Raw genomic sequence first — 16,145 nt, forward strand, 5'->3', positions numbered from 1 at the left:
CCTGGTCACTTCCCCTTCTAGCCTACCTACGCAGCATCGCAGGGGTTAACGGGAGCGGGAATCCGCATGATCGCGCATGGAGTAAAAGGTACGTGCAAGCGACTTTATTGGTCGTCTGCAGGGGCCTCCTCTGGCATCAACCAATTGGTAATTTTAAGAGCAGTACTAAAATGCTTTCGGAAGAAATATCTATACACGTATTCAAGATTCAGACAGTTGCATGTAAGCCTGTTTTATAACAGAATACAAATTTTAAAAGAATACTTACACAAATATTGGCGGTTCATCGTCATAATCAACAACTGTAATTATTATTCCGCCTTCACAATATTTTCCGCCTGGATCTGTCACCCTTATTAAAAGCCTGAATTCCTAAGTGAAAAAATGTTTAAACCTTTTCATCCATTATAATGTGGCCTGTAATTCAGCATATGGATAGTAGGTATTTGAAAGATTAGTTAAGACAGTCATACGTTTTCAGTCAATAGTGATGAGAGATTTAACTTGATGGGTAAGGTTTTGGTTTTCACGTTAATGAGATTTTAGTTTACAATCTGGTTTGGTCTGTTTATTGCCAAACTGAATTTTCATACTTTACAATACAACACTTTAAATGTGTATGATGATGTGCTTGACATATCTATGGTGACATTCTTTTGACTATATACATACTTATGCACATTCATATACATTTGAAATATTTGCAATACACAAGTAGATAGACACTGCCATTACCAGCGCAGATCTCAATTTGCACAGGTCTATCACACCTAAGGCCTAAAGTAGGAGGATTTCATATATACATTGATTAATAAAATGTATTACATTTTTCTTTTAAAATATTTTGCTATAAAAAAATTCTTATCGGTGATAGTTGTGCTTTTTAGACTGCAGAGATCTTTTTTCACAAAGTGACCCCACAATAAAAGCGGGGCTTCTCACTCACTGTGCTAGCGCAGCCAAAAAGAAGAGTTAATGGGCTGAGAGACAGATAATGAGTATTTGCCCACTTTGCGATTACTTTTATTTTTTCTTATTCGTCGCATTTAAGTGTTTCAGATCACAAAATGCAGCCTTTAAATGATCATTTATTGAAGGTAAAGAGTTACCGTATTTATTGGCGTTTAACACACAAATAGTCATGCAAAAAGAAGGAGCTTGGTTAGTCAGCAAAGCTGACACACAGTGTGGCACACAAATACTGACACACTCAGACACACACACACACTAAGACACACACACACATTAATTTTATATATTGCCAATCAAGACTCCCTACCTTTTGGGAGATCTGGTATGGGTCCTCTTTATCGTTCAGCGTTTTACTTTTTGTGCTGATGCCGGGGCCGGAGTGACGTCATCACCCGGCTCCCGGCATCAGAGAGGGAGCGCGAGAGAGCTGTGCAGGGGAAGATTGTGCAGCTCTAGGATTTTTCGGTGTATAACACGCAGGTAGGGTTTCAGCTTCATATTTTAGTTAAAATACAGTAATAAAAACTAGACTTGGGCACCAGGGGGCTCTTCGTGTTCGTCTTCGTGCTCGTCTTCGGGGGGGAAAAAACCTTCGTATTCCGCGAATATTCGCCCGTCCCTGTCTTTTCTTCGGGCGAATATTCGCGGACATTCTTCGTGCTCGTTTAATCTTCGTTTCCTTCCCGGTTGCCTAGCAGGGGTTAATACGGGGTTAACAACACATCGGAGCAGCAGCAGCTGCCGTGAAGGAACGTGTGTGCAACTCTATTGGTCGTTTCGGCAGGGGGCTGGTCTGGCATCAACGAGTGAATTGCAGAACGCACTTCATTCGTTGATGGCAGGCCAGCCCCCTGCCGAAACGACCAATAGAGTTGCACACACGTACTGAGGTGTACTGTACACAAAATGACCTAGAGACAAATGCCCCAAGGAACTTGGCCTCCGTTTATCATACACAATCACACATCCATAGATGTTTAATAAAAGAATAGGGATTTTTTTAAATTTTAAATTGATTTTGGACCACTTGTAATACATGCCTAACATTTGCTACCTATTTACAATGGCATACTTTGCAACAACCCAACTTTTACTGGACAGGACTGGAAAAAAGCAGGACTGTCCGCCAAAATCTTGGGTGTGTTGGCAGGTATGCGGATGGAAAAGTGTTGGACAAGAACTAAAAAATAGCTTAGGGTTAATGTACGGTTATGTTTAAGATTAGTAGCAGTGCACTGCTTTGGTTAAAGATGTATTATGTCTAAATAATAATTTAATTTTAATTTTAATGGGTTTTTAAAAAAAAATTAGGGGTTTATTTAAATATATTTTAAAGTTAGATTTATTATTTAGTACTTTATTATATTTATTTAATGTTTATACTAGTGCTACCTACCGAGCTATAACTACCAACGTGTATTTGCATACCTAGTTTAGCTAAATTAGATGGGACAGGACTGGAAAAAACCAGGACTGTCCCTGAAAAAGTTGGGTCTGTTGGCAGGTATGTGGATGGAAAAATGTTTTAGTATGAAGTGTGAGTTATAGCGTTAATGCTAGTGAGTGTAGAAATGAAGGCCAGGACAAATAACAAGAGGAAAGGTCCTTGTGATTTGTGCATTGTACGTGTTATGTGTGTTGTCACTTGTCACTGTGTTATATGTGTTATATGTGTTATGTGTGTTATGTGTTATGTCACTGTGTTATTTGTGTTATTGTGTGTGTTATGTTTGGTTGGTTGGTTGTGTATCAGAAGGAAAATAATGAAATGGAAATGGAAAAGGAAATGGAAAAGGCGAATGAGTGGGCAATTGGCGACCCACTCACCTGTTTCACCCCAGAGCAAAGCATCCAAACACTGTCAGTCCTAGACGTTTGGCAGCGGACTTCCAGAGCTCAGACACTAGGCCCTAGCGTAAGCTGGCCACTCCGGCGGAGGTAGCAGGCGTTGCCACACCGCAAACAGACGCAGCCAGGGGGGAGAAACTGCCCTTACCACTAGGGACATTTTGGGCATGACTCTAGCCAGGAAGCGAACTGGCAGAGAAGAGATGCTGGCACCACCACCACCAGGAGCAGCATTGAAAAATGGGAAAGGCAAATGAGTGGGCAATTGGCGACCCACTCACCTGTTTCACCCCAGGGCAAAGCACCCAAACACTGTCAGTCTTAGACGTTTGGCAGCAGACTTCCAGAGCTCAGACACTAGGCCCTAGCGTAAGCTGGCCACTCCGGCGGAGGTAGCAGGCGTTGCCACACCGCAGACAGAGGCAGCCAGGGGGGGAGAAACTGCCCTTACCACTAGGGACATTTTGGGCATGACTCTAACCAGGAAGCGAACTGGCACAGAAGAGATGCTGGCACCACCAGCAGCAGCATTGAAAAATGGGAAAGGCGAATGAGTGGGCAATTGGCGACCCACTCACCTGTTTCACCCCAGAGCAAAGCATCCAAACACTGTCAGTCCTAGACGTTTGGCAGCGGACTTCCAGAGCTCAGACACAAGGCCCTAGCGTAAGCTGGCCACTCCGGCGGAGGTAGCAGGCGTTGCCACACCGCAAACAGACGCAGCCAGGGGGGAGAAACTGCCCTTACCACTAGGGACATTTTGGGCATGACTCTAGCCAGGAAGCGAACTGGCAGAGAAGAGATGCTGGCACCACCACCACCAGCAGCAGCATTGAAAAATGGGAAAGGCGAATGAGTGGGCAATTGGCGACCCACTCACCTGTTTCACCCCAGGGCAAAGCACCCAAACACTGTCAGTCTTAGACGTTTGGCAGCAGACTTCCAGAGCTCAGACACTAGGCCCTAGCGTAAGCTGGCCACTCCGGCGGAGGTAGCAGGCGTTGCCACACCGCAGACAGAGGCAGCCAGGGGGGGGAGAAACTGCCCTTACCACTAGGGACATTTTGGGCATGACTCTAGCCAGGAAGCGAACTGGCACAGAAGAGATGCTGGCACCACCACCACCAGCAGCAGCATTGAAAAATGGGAAAGGCGAATGAGTGGGCAATTGGCGACCCACTCACCTGTTTCACCCCAGAGCAAAGCATCCAAACACTGTCAGTCCTAGACGTTTGGCAGCGGACTTCCAGAGCTCAGACACAAGGCCCTAGCGTAAGCTGGCCACTCCGGCGGAGGTAGCAGGCGTTGCCACACCGCAGACAGAGGCAGCCAGGGGGGAGAAACTGCCCTTACCATTAGGGACATTTGAGGCATGACACTAGCCAGGAAGCGAACTGGCATCGAAGAGACACTGGCACCACCACCAGCAGCAGCAGAATTGGGAAAGGCGAATGAGTGGGCAATTTTTTTTTCTTTTCAAGACAGGACCTATTTAATTGATGATTAGATTCAACAGGGCTGGAAGTTACCATGCCCAAGTGTCTCTGAAACTGAACCCATTTATTGATTAACTTTGGTTGATTTATTATCTTAGAGGGCAGTAACTTTTTTGCGTAGGGCCAGGTATAGTTGGATAGCTTTTTTCCTTTTATACATGGAAATATTATTACTACATTATGTGTTTACTTGGGTTATATTTGTCTAACATTAAAATTAGTCTGATGATCTGAAACACTTAAGTGTGACAAATATGCAAAAATACAAGAAATCGGGGGGGAATACTTTTTCACAACCATGTATGTTAGAAAGAGCATGTGTGTGAGCATGAATGTGTACGTGTGTTAGAGGGAGTGTGTGTTAACATGCAGTGTGTGTGTAAATATATGTGCCAGAACCTATGTGATTTACCGATGAAGCCACTTGGCTTTAACTGCCCCTCCTAAGACCAGAAGATGTCAGCCCTACCCTGCTTGTTGTCAAGCCTCGAAGAGCAACTAGATCTACAATATCTGTGCCCTTGTCTAAAAAAAAATGTGCCACTACTGGCAAACTACTACTTAATCGATATCTATATAGTTGTCTTGCTTATACAGTTACACTGATGGAGTACAGATGCTGGTTTTCTGAAGCCGTTGATGCAGACAACATAAAAGCAGGGGGTTTTTTTTGTTTTGTTTTTTACAAAAACAAGGGAACAAATGTGTAACTGTCTACTAAATAAAAAAAAATCTTACCTCGTAGCCTGCATCAAAATCTAACGGTGAAGAAGAACTAATGTAAACGGCTCCAGTGGTGCTATCTACATTAAAGAAATTTCCATCTCGTGTTGGTCCAGAGGTTTGTGATTCCAAAGTATACTATAAGAAAATGTTAGTTAGTATACTGTCTTACTAATTAAGATAGAAAGGTGGACAGAAAAAATATACTTTTACAGATCTTTTCATCCCAAAACATACAGTCCTTTTAGGGATTAACCAGTGGAATAATACAGAATATCAAAGATGCAAGCTCAGATAGCATATATGAAATAAGAAGATACAGTCATGTGAAAAAGAAAGTATGGTTTTACATATCAGGCCATAATACCAGTCTAACCATACCACAAATGTCTTGTTTTTAATAATCTTTCTCACTGTAGAATGATGCACTTTAAATTGTTTGGAAATGTTATAACACTTCCCAGATTGATGAGCATCAACAATTGCTTCTCTGAGATCATTGATGATGTCTTTCCTCCTTCGCATTGTGTTAACACACACCTGAATGCTCCAGACCAGCAAGCTGTTAAAAGATCAGCTTTTATGCTGATGATCGGTTAATAAAGGGCATTTGATTTACAGCACCTGTCTGCTACTTAACAATTTATTTCCTATGGAAGAAGTAAGGCTGTAATTAATTATTCACACGTGACTGTCAAAGTAGTCAAAATAGCCAACGTAGCAGACATCCCAGTAATACAATTTGGTAATGTTATAACAATAGTGTAGTTAAACTCTCACGTTAAGTGGGTCACGATCTTCATCTGTTGCAGACACAGTGTAAATTTTGGTAAACATTGGTGTATTTTCCCGAATGGATATAGGAGCTGTGCAAAAAAACAAAACCATTTTTATCTACATTTTTTACACTTTCTAAGAACAAAATTAGTTGAAATGGTAGGACAATTAATACGCTAAGCCATATTGTTATACAGTACACTGTATCTACAGTACAGTGAAGAATGATCCATTTTACTGCTGAAGTAATTGTTTAAAAAAATTTAAACATGTTCAGTAGGTAACAACAAACTTGAATATATCTTTATTGGTTCAAGAGAAGATGGAGGCTTTTATTTATTTGGGCCCAAATACTAAAAGATGTAGCGTCCTTTAAACCTTTAGGCACTTAAAGATATTTTACCAGTTGTGATGAGACACCTGAGGTCCTTAAAATTTATGTTTACCATGGTACAACACGCCCAAGCGGACACATTGGTTCTGTGACACACCTGGTACATCATGCAAAAAAAATGTCCCCACATCGCTGCTGGCAGACCAGCACAACCACCCCGTGCCCTCCACCCCGAGGCTTTGATTGCGCCTACAGGGGACCTGCCACAACATTACCCTGCTGCCTGATCGCTCCACAAGAGCGATAGTGCAGTGTCCCATTCAATGCCGCGATCACTTCCAGGTAGAACAGCAAGGATGTGAAAACATTTCTTTTTTTGTTACACTAACTTTGGAGGATGCAGGGATAGGTCAATATGCCACTAACTAGATTCCCAGAGCTGTCTAGTTTTTGAAAATATACCGTTGTATGGGGTTAAAATCATATATGGGACATATCGAGGCATTTCAGCAACCACTGAAGTTTAGACTTTTAAAACGGGCGTCCGCCGCCATACAGTGTATGGTGGATGTTGATGCCCCCCGGGGATGGGCCAGGCATGGCCCCTGTTGCCGATCTCGATATTGCTGAATGCCTCGACATTGAGGCATTACAGCAACACCGTTTAAGCGAAGAACGTGATTGTAGATCACTTTCTAAGCTTGTTTAATTAAATGACGTGCCAGGCATGTCATTGGTCGTTACCTTACCATTTGTGTCTGACGTGCCTGGGCCATCATTGGACGTTAAGGGGTTAATGTGACCTATAACGTGAACAATACAATTGCAAAACAAACTGAAATCTTTGAGGGGGGGCAATAACCTGGCTGCATAAGTGTGTACACTCTCTTGTAACTGGGGCTGTGGCTGTGTTCAGAATTAACCAATCACATTCAAACTCATGTTAAATAGAAGTACCTGCCATCATTTAAGGTGACTGATTAATCACAAATAAAGTTCAGCTGTTCTAGTAGGATTTACCTGACATTTGCTTAGTTGCATCTCACAGCAGAAGCCATGGTCCGCAGAGAGCTTCCAAAGCATCAGAGGGATCTCATTGTTGAAAGATATCAGTCAGGAGAAGGGTACAAAAGAATTTCCAAAGCATTAGATATACCATGGAACACAGTGAAGACAGCCATCATCAAGTGGAGAAAATATGGCACAACAGAGACATTGCGAATAACTGGACGTTTGTAGGGTATGCAGGGTTTGGAGCGTAGCGCAGTGAGACACCAGATATGCAATAGAGGCAAACAGGCAATATCAGGAATATCAGCAAGTTTATTCCACAGAATAGAAAAAGGCATAAACTGTACCGTGTAGCAATCCTGAGGTCAAGGGTAGGAGACGTATATCAAAGTCCATAAGCAAGCCAAGATCAAGGGTAGGAGAAGTGTATCAAAGTCCATAAACAAGCCGAGGTCAAAAGTCCAGTAAATCCAATAAAGAGGTATGAGCAAACAGGTTCAAAACAGGTATCAGCAAACAGGTAGGTAGAGACTTGAACAATCAAGTAATGAGGCCTAGAAGCTGTGGGTTTAAATAGCCCTCTAGAAATCAACTCCTCCTCACCAATAACAGAGACCCATCCCTCCTCAGTATGTCCAAATGGAGTAGTGACTGTCAGTCACTACTCGTCCCGCCCCTGACCAGGACTTTCTCATCAGTGGAGGCGCAGGCCACGCCTCCCTGCCATCACTCCACGTGTGGCGTTTCTCCCGTGCGGCATTCGCGCACTGGAGTCCGGGGATGCGGTCCGTACAACGAATCCGCGTGGTACGCGGACGCAGTCCCGGACATCCCGCGACTCCATCATCGGGTGGAGACCTTTGTTGCCGCCGGGGGATTGAGGTAGGACCCTGGCAGGGTTCCTCCAAAATTGATGAAAAGACAAGGAGAAAACTGGTCAAGGAGGCTTACAAGAGGCCTACTGCAACACTAAAGGAACTGCAGGAAGTACTTAATATTAATGGGCTATGGGGTAGGGTGGCAAGATGGAAGCCTTTTCTTACAAAGAAAAACATCCAAGCCCGGCTGAGGTTTGCAAAAACAAACATCAGGTCCCCCAAAAGCACATGGAAAAATGTGTTATGGTCTGATAAAACCAAGATTAACAGGTATGTTAAGCACAAAAGCAACACTGCACATCACCCATTGGTTGATGCCAGAGGAGGTCCCTGTAGGCGACCAATAGGCTAATTCGCACTGCCCTGTAACCCGTGACGGCAAACCTGCGGATTTCCGCTTCCGTGAACTGCCGCGAAGATAAGGTAAGTTAGATGGGGAAGGGACCGGGGAGATTAGTAGGCGAAGATGATCACGTAGATTCTTCGTGTGTGTGTCTTCGCCTACGTTTTACCGCCGCTGTCTTCTCTTCGGCGTGTCTTCGGAACGAACACGAAAACGCACTCTTCGTGTTCGTTTTCATGTTTGCCCGAAGACGAATGCACAAGTCTAGTTGATACTCTGTGAAGGTAACACTAATGCTTTGTTTTGATTATTACATTTTTACATTATTTGTTTAACCCCTTAACGTCCATTGCCGGGTCAGGCACGTCATGCAAAACGGTGGCGTTAAATTTTTTCAGAAAGCAATCAAAGATTGCTTTCTTCATTCAGATGGTGTTGCTGTAATGCCTCGACATAGAGGCATTCAGCAACACAGAACAAAAACGCCGGGGAGCGGTTAGATCGCTCCCCGGAGCGTTTATAACAGTTAATAAAAAAGACGGCGTTTCGTTTAAAAATGGCGGCGCCATGCCGCCGGTAAAATTGTTTAAAAAGCGATCGGCAATCGTTTCCTTCACTAAGTTGGTGTTACTGAAATGCCTCGATATCGACCTTTGATCGTTTGATCGTTTCTTAAACTAAGTTTCTAGTGGCAGGGAGCCGCCATGCTTACCTTGCCTTCCAAGATGGCGCTGCCCTTCTCCTGGCAGTAGCCTCAGAAGCGATTACAAATCGCTTTCATCACTCAGGGGGTGTTGCTGGATGCTATCAGCATCCATTGATTGACACCCAAAGCCTAAAGATCACTCAGGAGAGTGATCTTGATTTGCTCAGTCAAAGGCAATGTTTATAAACATTGCCTTTGACCGGTAAAGATCTGCCTCCCTCCATCACTTGCTTTTAGTGAGGGAGAGAGACAGATCGTGGAAAAGCAGGTACACTTTGATAAAATCTTATCAAAAATAAACATTTACACAAAAGGCTCTTATAAGAGCCCCTCTTTTTTCTTTTTAACCCCTTCCTTACTGTTGATCACTGCATAGGCAGTGATATTGCACATCAGCACTTTTTTTGCTGTTTGTGCCCTTTTATTTTATCCACATTTTTTTCAGGTTTATTTTATATTCTTATATTATTTTTAGCACCTTTTTTTGCTTACTGTATTTTTTTATATATATTTTGTTTTCTTTTTCATTTTACTGATGAAGCGCAGGTATACTGCGGAGGAGGCATATGATTTTTTTGGCCTCAGATTCTGAGGCCACTGACACAGCGTCAGATTTTGATGTTGGCCAGTTCACAGATACATCTAGCGATGTATCTGTGGCTGCTGGGTCCGCTGCCACAAGTAGTGGTGGCAGGGCACCTGAGGAGTGGGTAGCACCTAATAGGTGTAAGCCAGCTATCCCTCCTTTTACTGCAATTCCTGGCATCAATATTGATGTTACAGGATTCACCCCATTGCAGTTTGTGCAGATTTTTTTGGGAGAAGATATCTTGGGAGACATTGTCTCCCAGTCAAACCTTTATGCCCAGCAGTACCGTGCTGCTAACCCCAACTCCTATTTTGCAAAGCAGCCATGGACCCCCATTGACGTGCCAGAATTTCTTAAATTCTGGGCGTTAACTATGCTGATGGGAATTATTAAAAAACCCTCCATCCGCTCCTACTGGAGCACCAGCCCCATCCTTAGTACCCCTATTTACACCCAGTCCATAGGTAGGAGAAGGTATGAAATGATTCTTCATTTCATGCATTTTAGCGATAATAGCCTGTGCCCCCCTAAGGAACACCCACAGTTTGACAGGCTCTATAAAATCCGCCCCCTGATTACCCATCTCGCTGCCAAGTTTGCAGAGGCTTATAGACCTGGAAGGGATATCTGCGTGGATGAATCTCTGATGAAGTATAAAGGAAGGTTGGGATTTAAGCAGTATATTCCTTCCAAGCGCTCCAGGTACGGCATAAAATTGTATAAGCTCTGCGAGAGCGAGACTGGGTATACTCAGGCTTTCCGGGTATACGAGGGAAAGAATAGCCACCTTGACCCTCCAGGTTGCCCAGAACATCTGGGCACCAGTGCCAAGATTGTGTGGGACCTAATATTCCCACTTATGAACAAAGGCTACCACTTGTATGTTGACAACTTTTATACAAGCGTCCCTTTGTTCAAGCTGCTGTGTTGTTTTGACACAGTAGCTTGCGGTACTATTAGAAAGAACCGCGTGGGTTTCCCACAAGATCTGGCACAAACCCGACTACGAAAGGGGGAGACCTCAGCTCTACGTCAAGAGGAGCTCTTGGCATTGAAGTTCATGGACAGAAAAGAGGTGTGCATGCTGACCACCATCCACGATGAGAAAACTGTGGAGGTTTCTGTCCGTGGCAGAGCTGGGGTCACTAGAAAGCCAGTGTGCATCAGGGCCTATAATAAGAACATGGGTGGAGTTGATCTGTCAGGCAAAGGCCTGGTACAAGAAGGTTGCAATTTATATCATGCAAATTGCGACCTACAATGCTTTTTTGTTGCACAAAAAAGCAAATCCCGGAATCCAACTGTCTTTTTTGCAGTTTCAACTTCAAGTTATTTCGGGTATCTTGTACCAAGATGCACCTGTTCCCCGGGCGGTGACAGAGTCTAGTAGAATTGGGGCTACCCATTTTATTTTTAGACTTCCTCCTACAAATAAGAAGCAGAGTCCCCAAAAAAGATGCAGGGTATGCTACAGCAGGGGGCAAAGAAAGGACACCACGTTCTACTGTCCAGATTGCCCTGGAGAACCTGCACTCTGCCTTGGTAACTGCTTCAAGCTGTACCACACAGCTGCCCATTTTTAATTATTTTTTTTTTGTTTGTTCCTGCTCCACTTTTATATTTTTTTAGATTTTTTTTGTACATTTACTGCTTTTTAGATTTTTTTTTTGTTGCACAGTTTTTGAGCCTTTATTTGCACTGACAAGTGACCTCTGTGTCTTTCCCATGGCATGAGGGAATCGCTTGATGGTGCTAGATCAAATCCCTTCTTGGAGAAAGGCCAGGCTTTCTTGTAGCCTGCCCCTTCTGAAAGTTGGGTACAAAAAAAGTTTTTATATAAATAAATATTAGTCCCTGCTGCCGATAGCGGGTATAGATCAACACACAAACCCAGATCAATTGAAATTCACTTGTGATCTCAGCACTGAAGGTATATATCAAATAAACAGAATCAGACATACAAATCCTATATTTGCAGGTATACAATAATAATATATGAAACGTAGCATCGCAGGTATAGATCAAATAAATACATGGAAACAGCATTGCAGGTATTAATCAACTGAATAACACATATTAACCCTTTATTTGCAGGTTTACATAAATAATGTATGGAAACATAGCATAGCAGATATGGATCTACAAAATAACACAAAAACCCAGCTTTGCAGGTATAGATCAATTGGAATTCACATAAAAACACGGCATTAACCCCTTAAGGACAATAGGGGTTATTACTCGTAGTATATTGTGGGACAATGGCTATTTTAACATTTTTCGGTGTTCCTGTTTAGCTGTGATTTTCTTCTTTCTCATTTCGTGCTCCCACACATATTATATATTGTTTTTTTCAGGACAAACAGGGCTTTCTTTAGATACCATTAATTTTATCATATCATCTAATTTACTATAAAAAAAATGATAAAATATGGGGATTTTTTGTTAAAAAATTACTTTTTCTCACTTTTTAAACAAAAAACTTTTACTCATCTGCAAAAACGAATGAAAAAACCTGCTAAATAGATTCTACTATTTGTCCTGAGTTTAGAAATACCCAATGTTTTTATGTTTTTTTGCTTTTTTCTGCACGTTATGGGGCAATAAGTACAGGTAGCGTTTTGCTATTTCAAAACCATTTTTTCCAAATCTGGTAATTCTTCCCCCCATGTGCCATTTCAGGTATCTTTGAAGCCGGCCAATGCAATTTACCCCATCAAGTCATATATTTTTAAAAACTAGACACCCCAAGGTATTTCACATGCTGGTAATTTAACCCTTTCCATGCACTAATTTTACCACCAGCCTTTGTGAAACTTTATGGTAGTACATTTTTTTGTATTTTTTTAACACACGTTGTACTTCAGGTATAAATTTATCGCTCCTGGTGTATGTCCGTGTCAAACAACACCCCAATATGTGTTCAGTAACATCTCCTGAGCGCAGTGATACCCCACATGCATGGGTTTGTTGGGTTATTTGGGAGGTAAAAGGCCGCCTTTGTGAGGTGTGTATTTTTTGGCCATTTAGACATCTGATCCTACTGCCCCCATGTCCCATATTTGGGACACCTTTGAACCCGGCCAATTCAGTTTATCCCATCCACTCATGCATTTTTTAATACGAGACACCCTATGGGCATTTGTAATGCCAATATTTTAACTCTTTCCATGCTGGAATTTTTGTAAAGATAAAGAATTTTAGGACTTACTTATTAATTTTTTTTTTTTTTGGTGACAGTGGGGATTTTTATATGTTACCATATTATTTTTAATTTTTTTAAACATTTTTAAAAAAAATTTTTTACATTTTTTTTTTTTTTTTTTTTTTTTTTACTAATCACTCATTAGTGAGCTGGGCTCCATTGACCTTGCATGGTTGGATGCAGTACCTGCATTCAACCTGCAGGAGGAGCTCGAGAGTTCACAAGAGGGTCTGGATAGACCCTCTGTGAACTCAAATCTATTGTTAATGCCATCCTGTGAATGACGGCAACGTCATTTACAGGATGGCACTTGTGGTTGCTCTTCGGAGCAATCACAAGGTGATCGGGGGTCGGGGGGTAGTGTTGCTGACTTGCCTCGATATCGAGGCATGTCAGTAACACCGTTTATGCTTAGGAAGCGATTCAGATCGCTTCCTAAGCTGCTTTAGCCGGGCGCCGCCGCGATCTTTCATGATCGGTGCGGCGGCGGCCATTTTTCTTCCGGGGAGGGCTGCCAAGGGCTGCCCTCCCCGGATCCACGGTCAGCCTCACTTGGGAGGCTTCCGTGGATGCTGCAAAGCCGCCGATCGCGGCAATGCAGCTATTTAACGGCAGCCCGTACATGTACGGGCATTGTCGTTATCTCGTTGCACGGCAACCCCGTACATGTACGGGGATTGTCGTTAAGGGGTTAAAAAGTATATTTAAAACCCCCTAAATTACAGGCATAGATCACAGGTTGCACACCCCAAAGCCAGCCCTGGCGTCCACACTGCCCGCATAGAACCTGACCAGCACCCAAATTGCACACACATAAGATTTGCCATCTTTGTCCCCAAATAGCCCTGCCTGTGCCATCTTTGTCCCATATACACCCTGCCTGTGCCATCTTGGTCCCCAAGGCTCAAACATCCTGCTAGTGCCATCTTTGCCCTTCCACAATTATACATCTATGATACACACAAACACTTTTACAGTCACTCACTAATTCACACTTTCATTCAGACAACTCATCCACACATTAACTCATGCTCTCCCTCATTCAGACAATTCATCCACACATTAACGCATGCTCTCCCTCATTCAGACAATTCATCCACACATTAACTCATGCTCTCCCTCATTCAGACAATTCATCCACATATTAACTCATGCTCTCCCTCATTCGCTCATGCACACATTAATCCACTCTTTACTTATATCACTTTCTAATCCCTCTCCCTCCCTTATCACTCCCTTACCCCTCTCCCCCCCTTATCACTCCCTTATCACTTTCTAACCCCTCTCCCTCCCTTATCACTCTCTAACCCCTCTCCCTCCCTTATCACTCTCTAACCCCTCTCCTTCCCTTATCACTCCCTAACCCCTCTCCCTCTCTTATCACTCCTTAACCCCTCTCTCCTTTTGTAGTTCTTACCTTGGGGTCCAGCGACGGGAGCACGAGGCTTCTGCCTTCTGGCACTGCTGCGGTGCCCGCTGCTTCACTGCTGAGCGCCTTAATATGAGGTCATATTTTGGCGCTCAGCACTGAAGCAGCGGGCACCAGCGAGCGGCTTTTAAACGCTGTCTTTTTTTTTTTTGATGCGGGGGAGAACGAGAGGCTCCGAGCGGTTGCTAGGCGCCCCTCTCTCTCCTCCGCATCAGAAAAAACAGTGTTTAAAACCCGCTCGCTGGTGCCCACTGCTTCACTGCTGGGCGCCGCAATATGACGTCATATTGTGGCGCTCAACATGAAATGCCGGCAATGGGACGGAGGTAGGGTGCTCGTGGAGGAGAATGAGGGGCGCTGAGCGGTTGCTAGGCGCCCCCCTCTCTCCTCCGCATCAAAAAAAAAAAAAAACAAGACAGTGTTTAAAACCCGCCCGCTGCTTCACTGCTGAGCGCCGCAATATGCCGTCATATTGAACGCGCTCTGCATGAAATGCCGCCACCGGGACGGGGGTAGAGGGCTCGTGGAGGAGAATGAGGGGCGCCGAGCGGTTGCTAGGCGCCCCTCTCTGTCCTCCGCATCAAAAAAAACGGCGTTTAAAAGCCGCTCACCGGCACCCCCTTTCAAATGGCGCCTACGGCACGAGCCATAGTTGCCATACCCTAGATACGCCGCTGTCAAAACTAGAACATGCGCATTTTCAGTTTTCAAACTTGGAATTTTGACAGATCACTTTACTGGGCCCATGTCTCATTTCAGACACAGTAAAGGTCCCAAATATCAATTTAACCCCATAAAAGTATACATTCCCTGAAAACACAAATATTAACCCCTGCGATGCCGCTCCAGTGTTGGGGCTGAAAGACCAAAGAAAACTTAATTCTTGTCCCTTAAGCTGCCTCTGGAAGCTGGAACACAATAGCCAGTTTACTGTAGGAGCTATCAAAGGGCATGTGGGGGCTCTTTTTTGCTGTTGCTAGTCTGCAGCAGCAGCAGAGCCACATACAAAATGGGTATTAACCCTTAAAATGCTGTGGTCACTGCATTGAAGGGGATAATGCTGCACTGTTGCACTTCTGATGGACTAGGCAGCAGGGGAATGTTGTGGTGACCCAAGCAACAAACCGCCTCCTTCCCTGAAGCTGCCTGTGGCAGCTAAGAATGCAGTTGCCAGTTTACCTGCGACTGGTGTGGGGGCCTCTGGGTGGCTGTGCTGGTCTGCCCAGACATCTGGGCAGACAGCAGCAGCAGCGCTGCAGCCATCACCACAATTGAACCCACTTGGGCACGATGTACCAGGTACGTCACTGAATGTGAAGGGGTTAATTGGTATTAGTTTTCAAATAATGGCCTAACAGTCTTACAGACTGTTGCAAATCATTGTGTATTTATATATAATTTTGTACATTTTCTACATTTTAGATAGAAACGCATCAAATATTAATTTGTTTTCCTGGACATCATACATATGCTTTTGGGAAATTAGAGGTCTCTTGGGATGGTATTCTATCTGAAAAAGTTATGGTAAAAATATCCCTATACTGTATTAACCAGTTTAGTAGTAATACTTACCTTGTTTTTTGAGAAAATCATTACCGAGGCACACCGGAGGCTCATTTTCGTTGAGAATGTTCACGATAAGAACACCTCTGTCCTTTTCTGAAGTTCCATCCTTTGACAAAACCGTCATTGTGTATGTCCTCCTTGTTTCAGTTTCATAATCAAACACCCTTGTCGTAGTTATTGCCCCTGAGCCTAAAACACAATTATTGCTTTTATGTATTAAATAAATTAAATTATTGAACAGTCCTGACGCATAAAAATAGATATTACTTCT

At 43.5% G+C, this 16,145-nt stretch overlaps 1 protein-coding gene and 1 non-coding gene across 2 annotated transcripts; both read left to right on the forward strand.

The window, feature by feature from the left end:
• Positions 1–9,654: 9,654 nt before the first annotated feature.
• On the forward strand, positions 9,655–11,064 carry LOC128491380 (piggyBac transposable element-derived protein 4-like). Its single transcript, XM_053463704.1, has one exon. The coding sequence runs from the start codon at positions 9,655–9,657 to the stop codon at positions 11,062–11,064; it is 1,410 nt and encodes a 469-aa protein (XP_053319679.1).
• Positions 11,065–11,370: 306 nt separating this feature from the next.
• LOC128492967 (small nucleolar RNA SNORA35) lies at positions 11,371–11,502 on the forward strand. The gene has a single exon (XR_008354175.1). It is a non-coding gene; the product is annotated as a small nucleolar RNA SNORA35 (small nucleolar RNA).
• Positions 11,503–16,145: the final 4,643 nt, after the last annotated feature.

This window comes from Spea bombifrons, chromosome 4 (assembly GCF_027358695.1).
Source record: "Spea bombifrons isolate aSpeBom1 chromosome 4, aSpeBom1.2.pri, whole genome shotgun sequence".
Taxonomy (NCBI): domain Eukaryota; kingdom Metazoa; phylum Chordata; class Amphibia; order Anura; family Pelobatidae; genus Spea; species Spea bombifrons.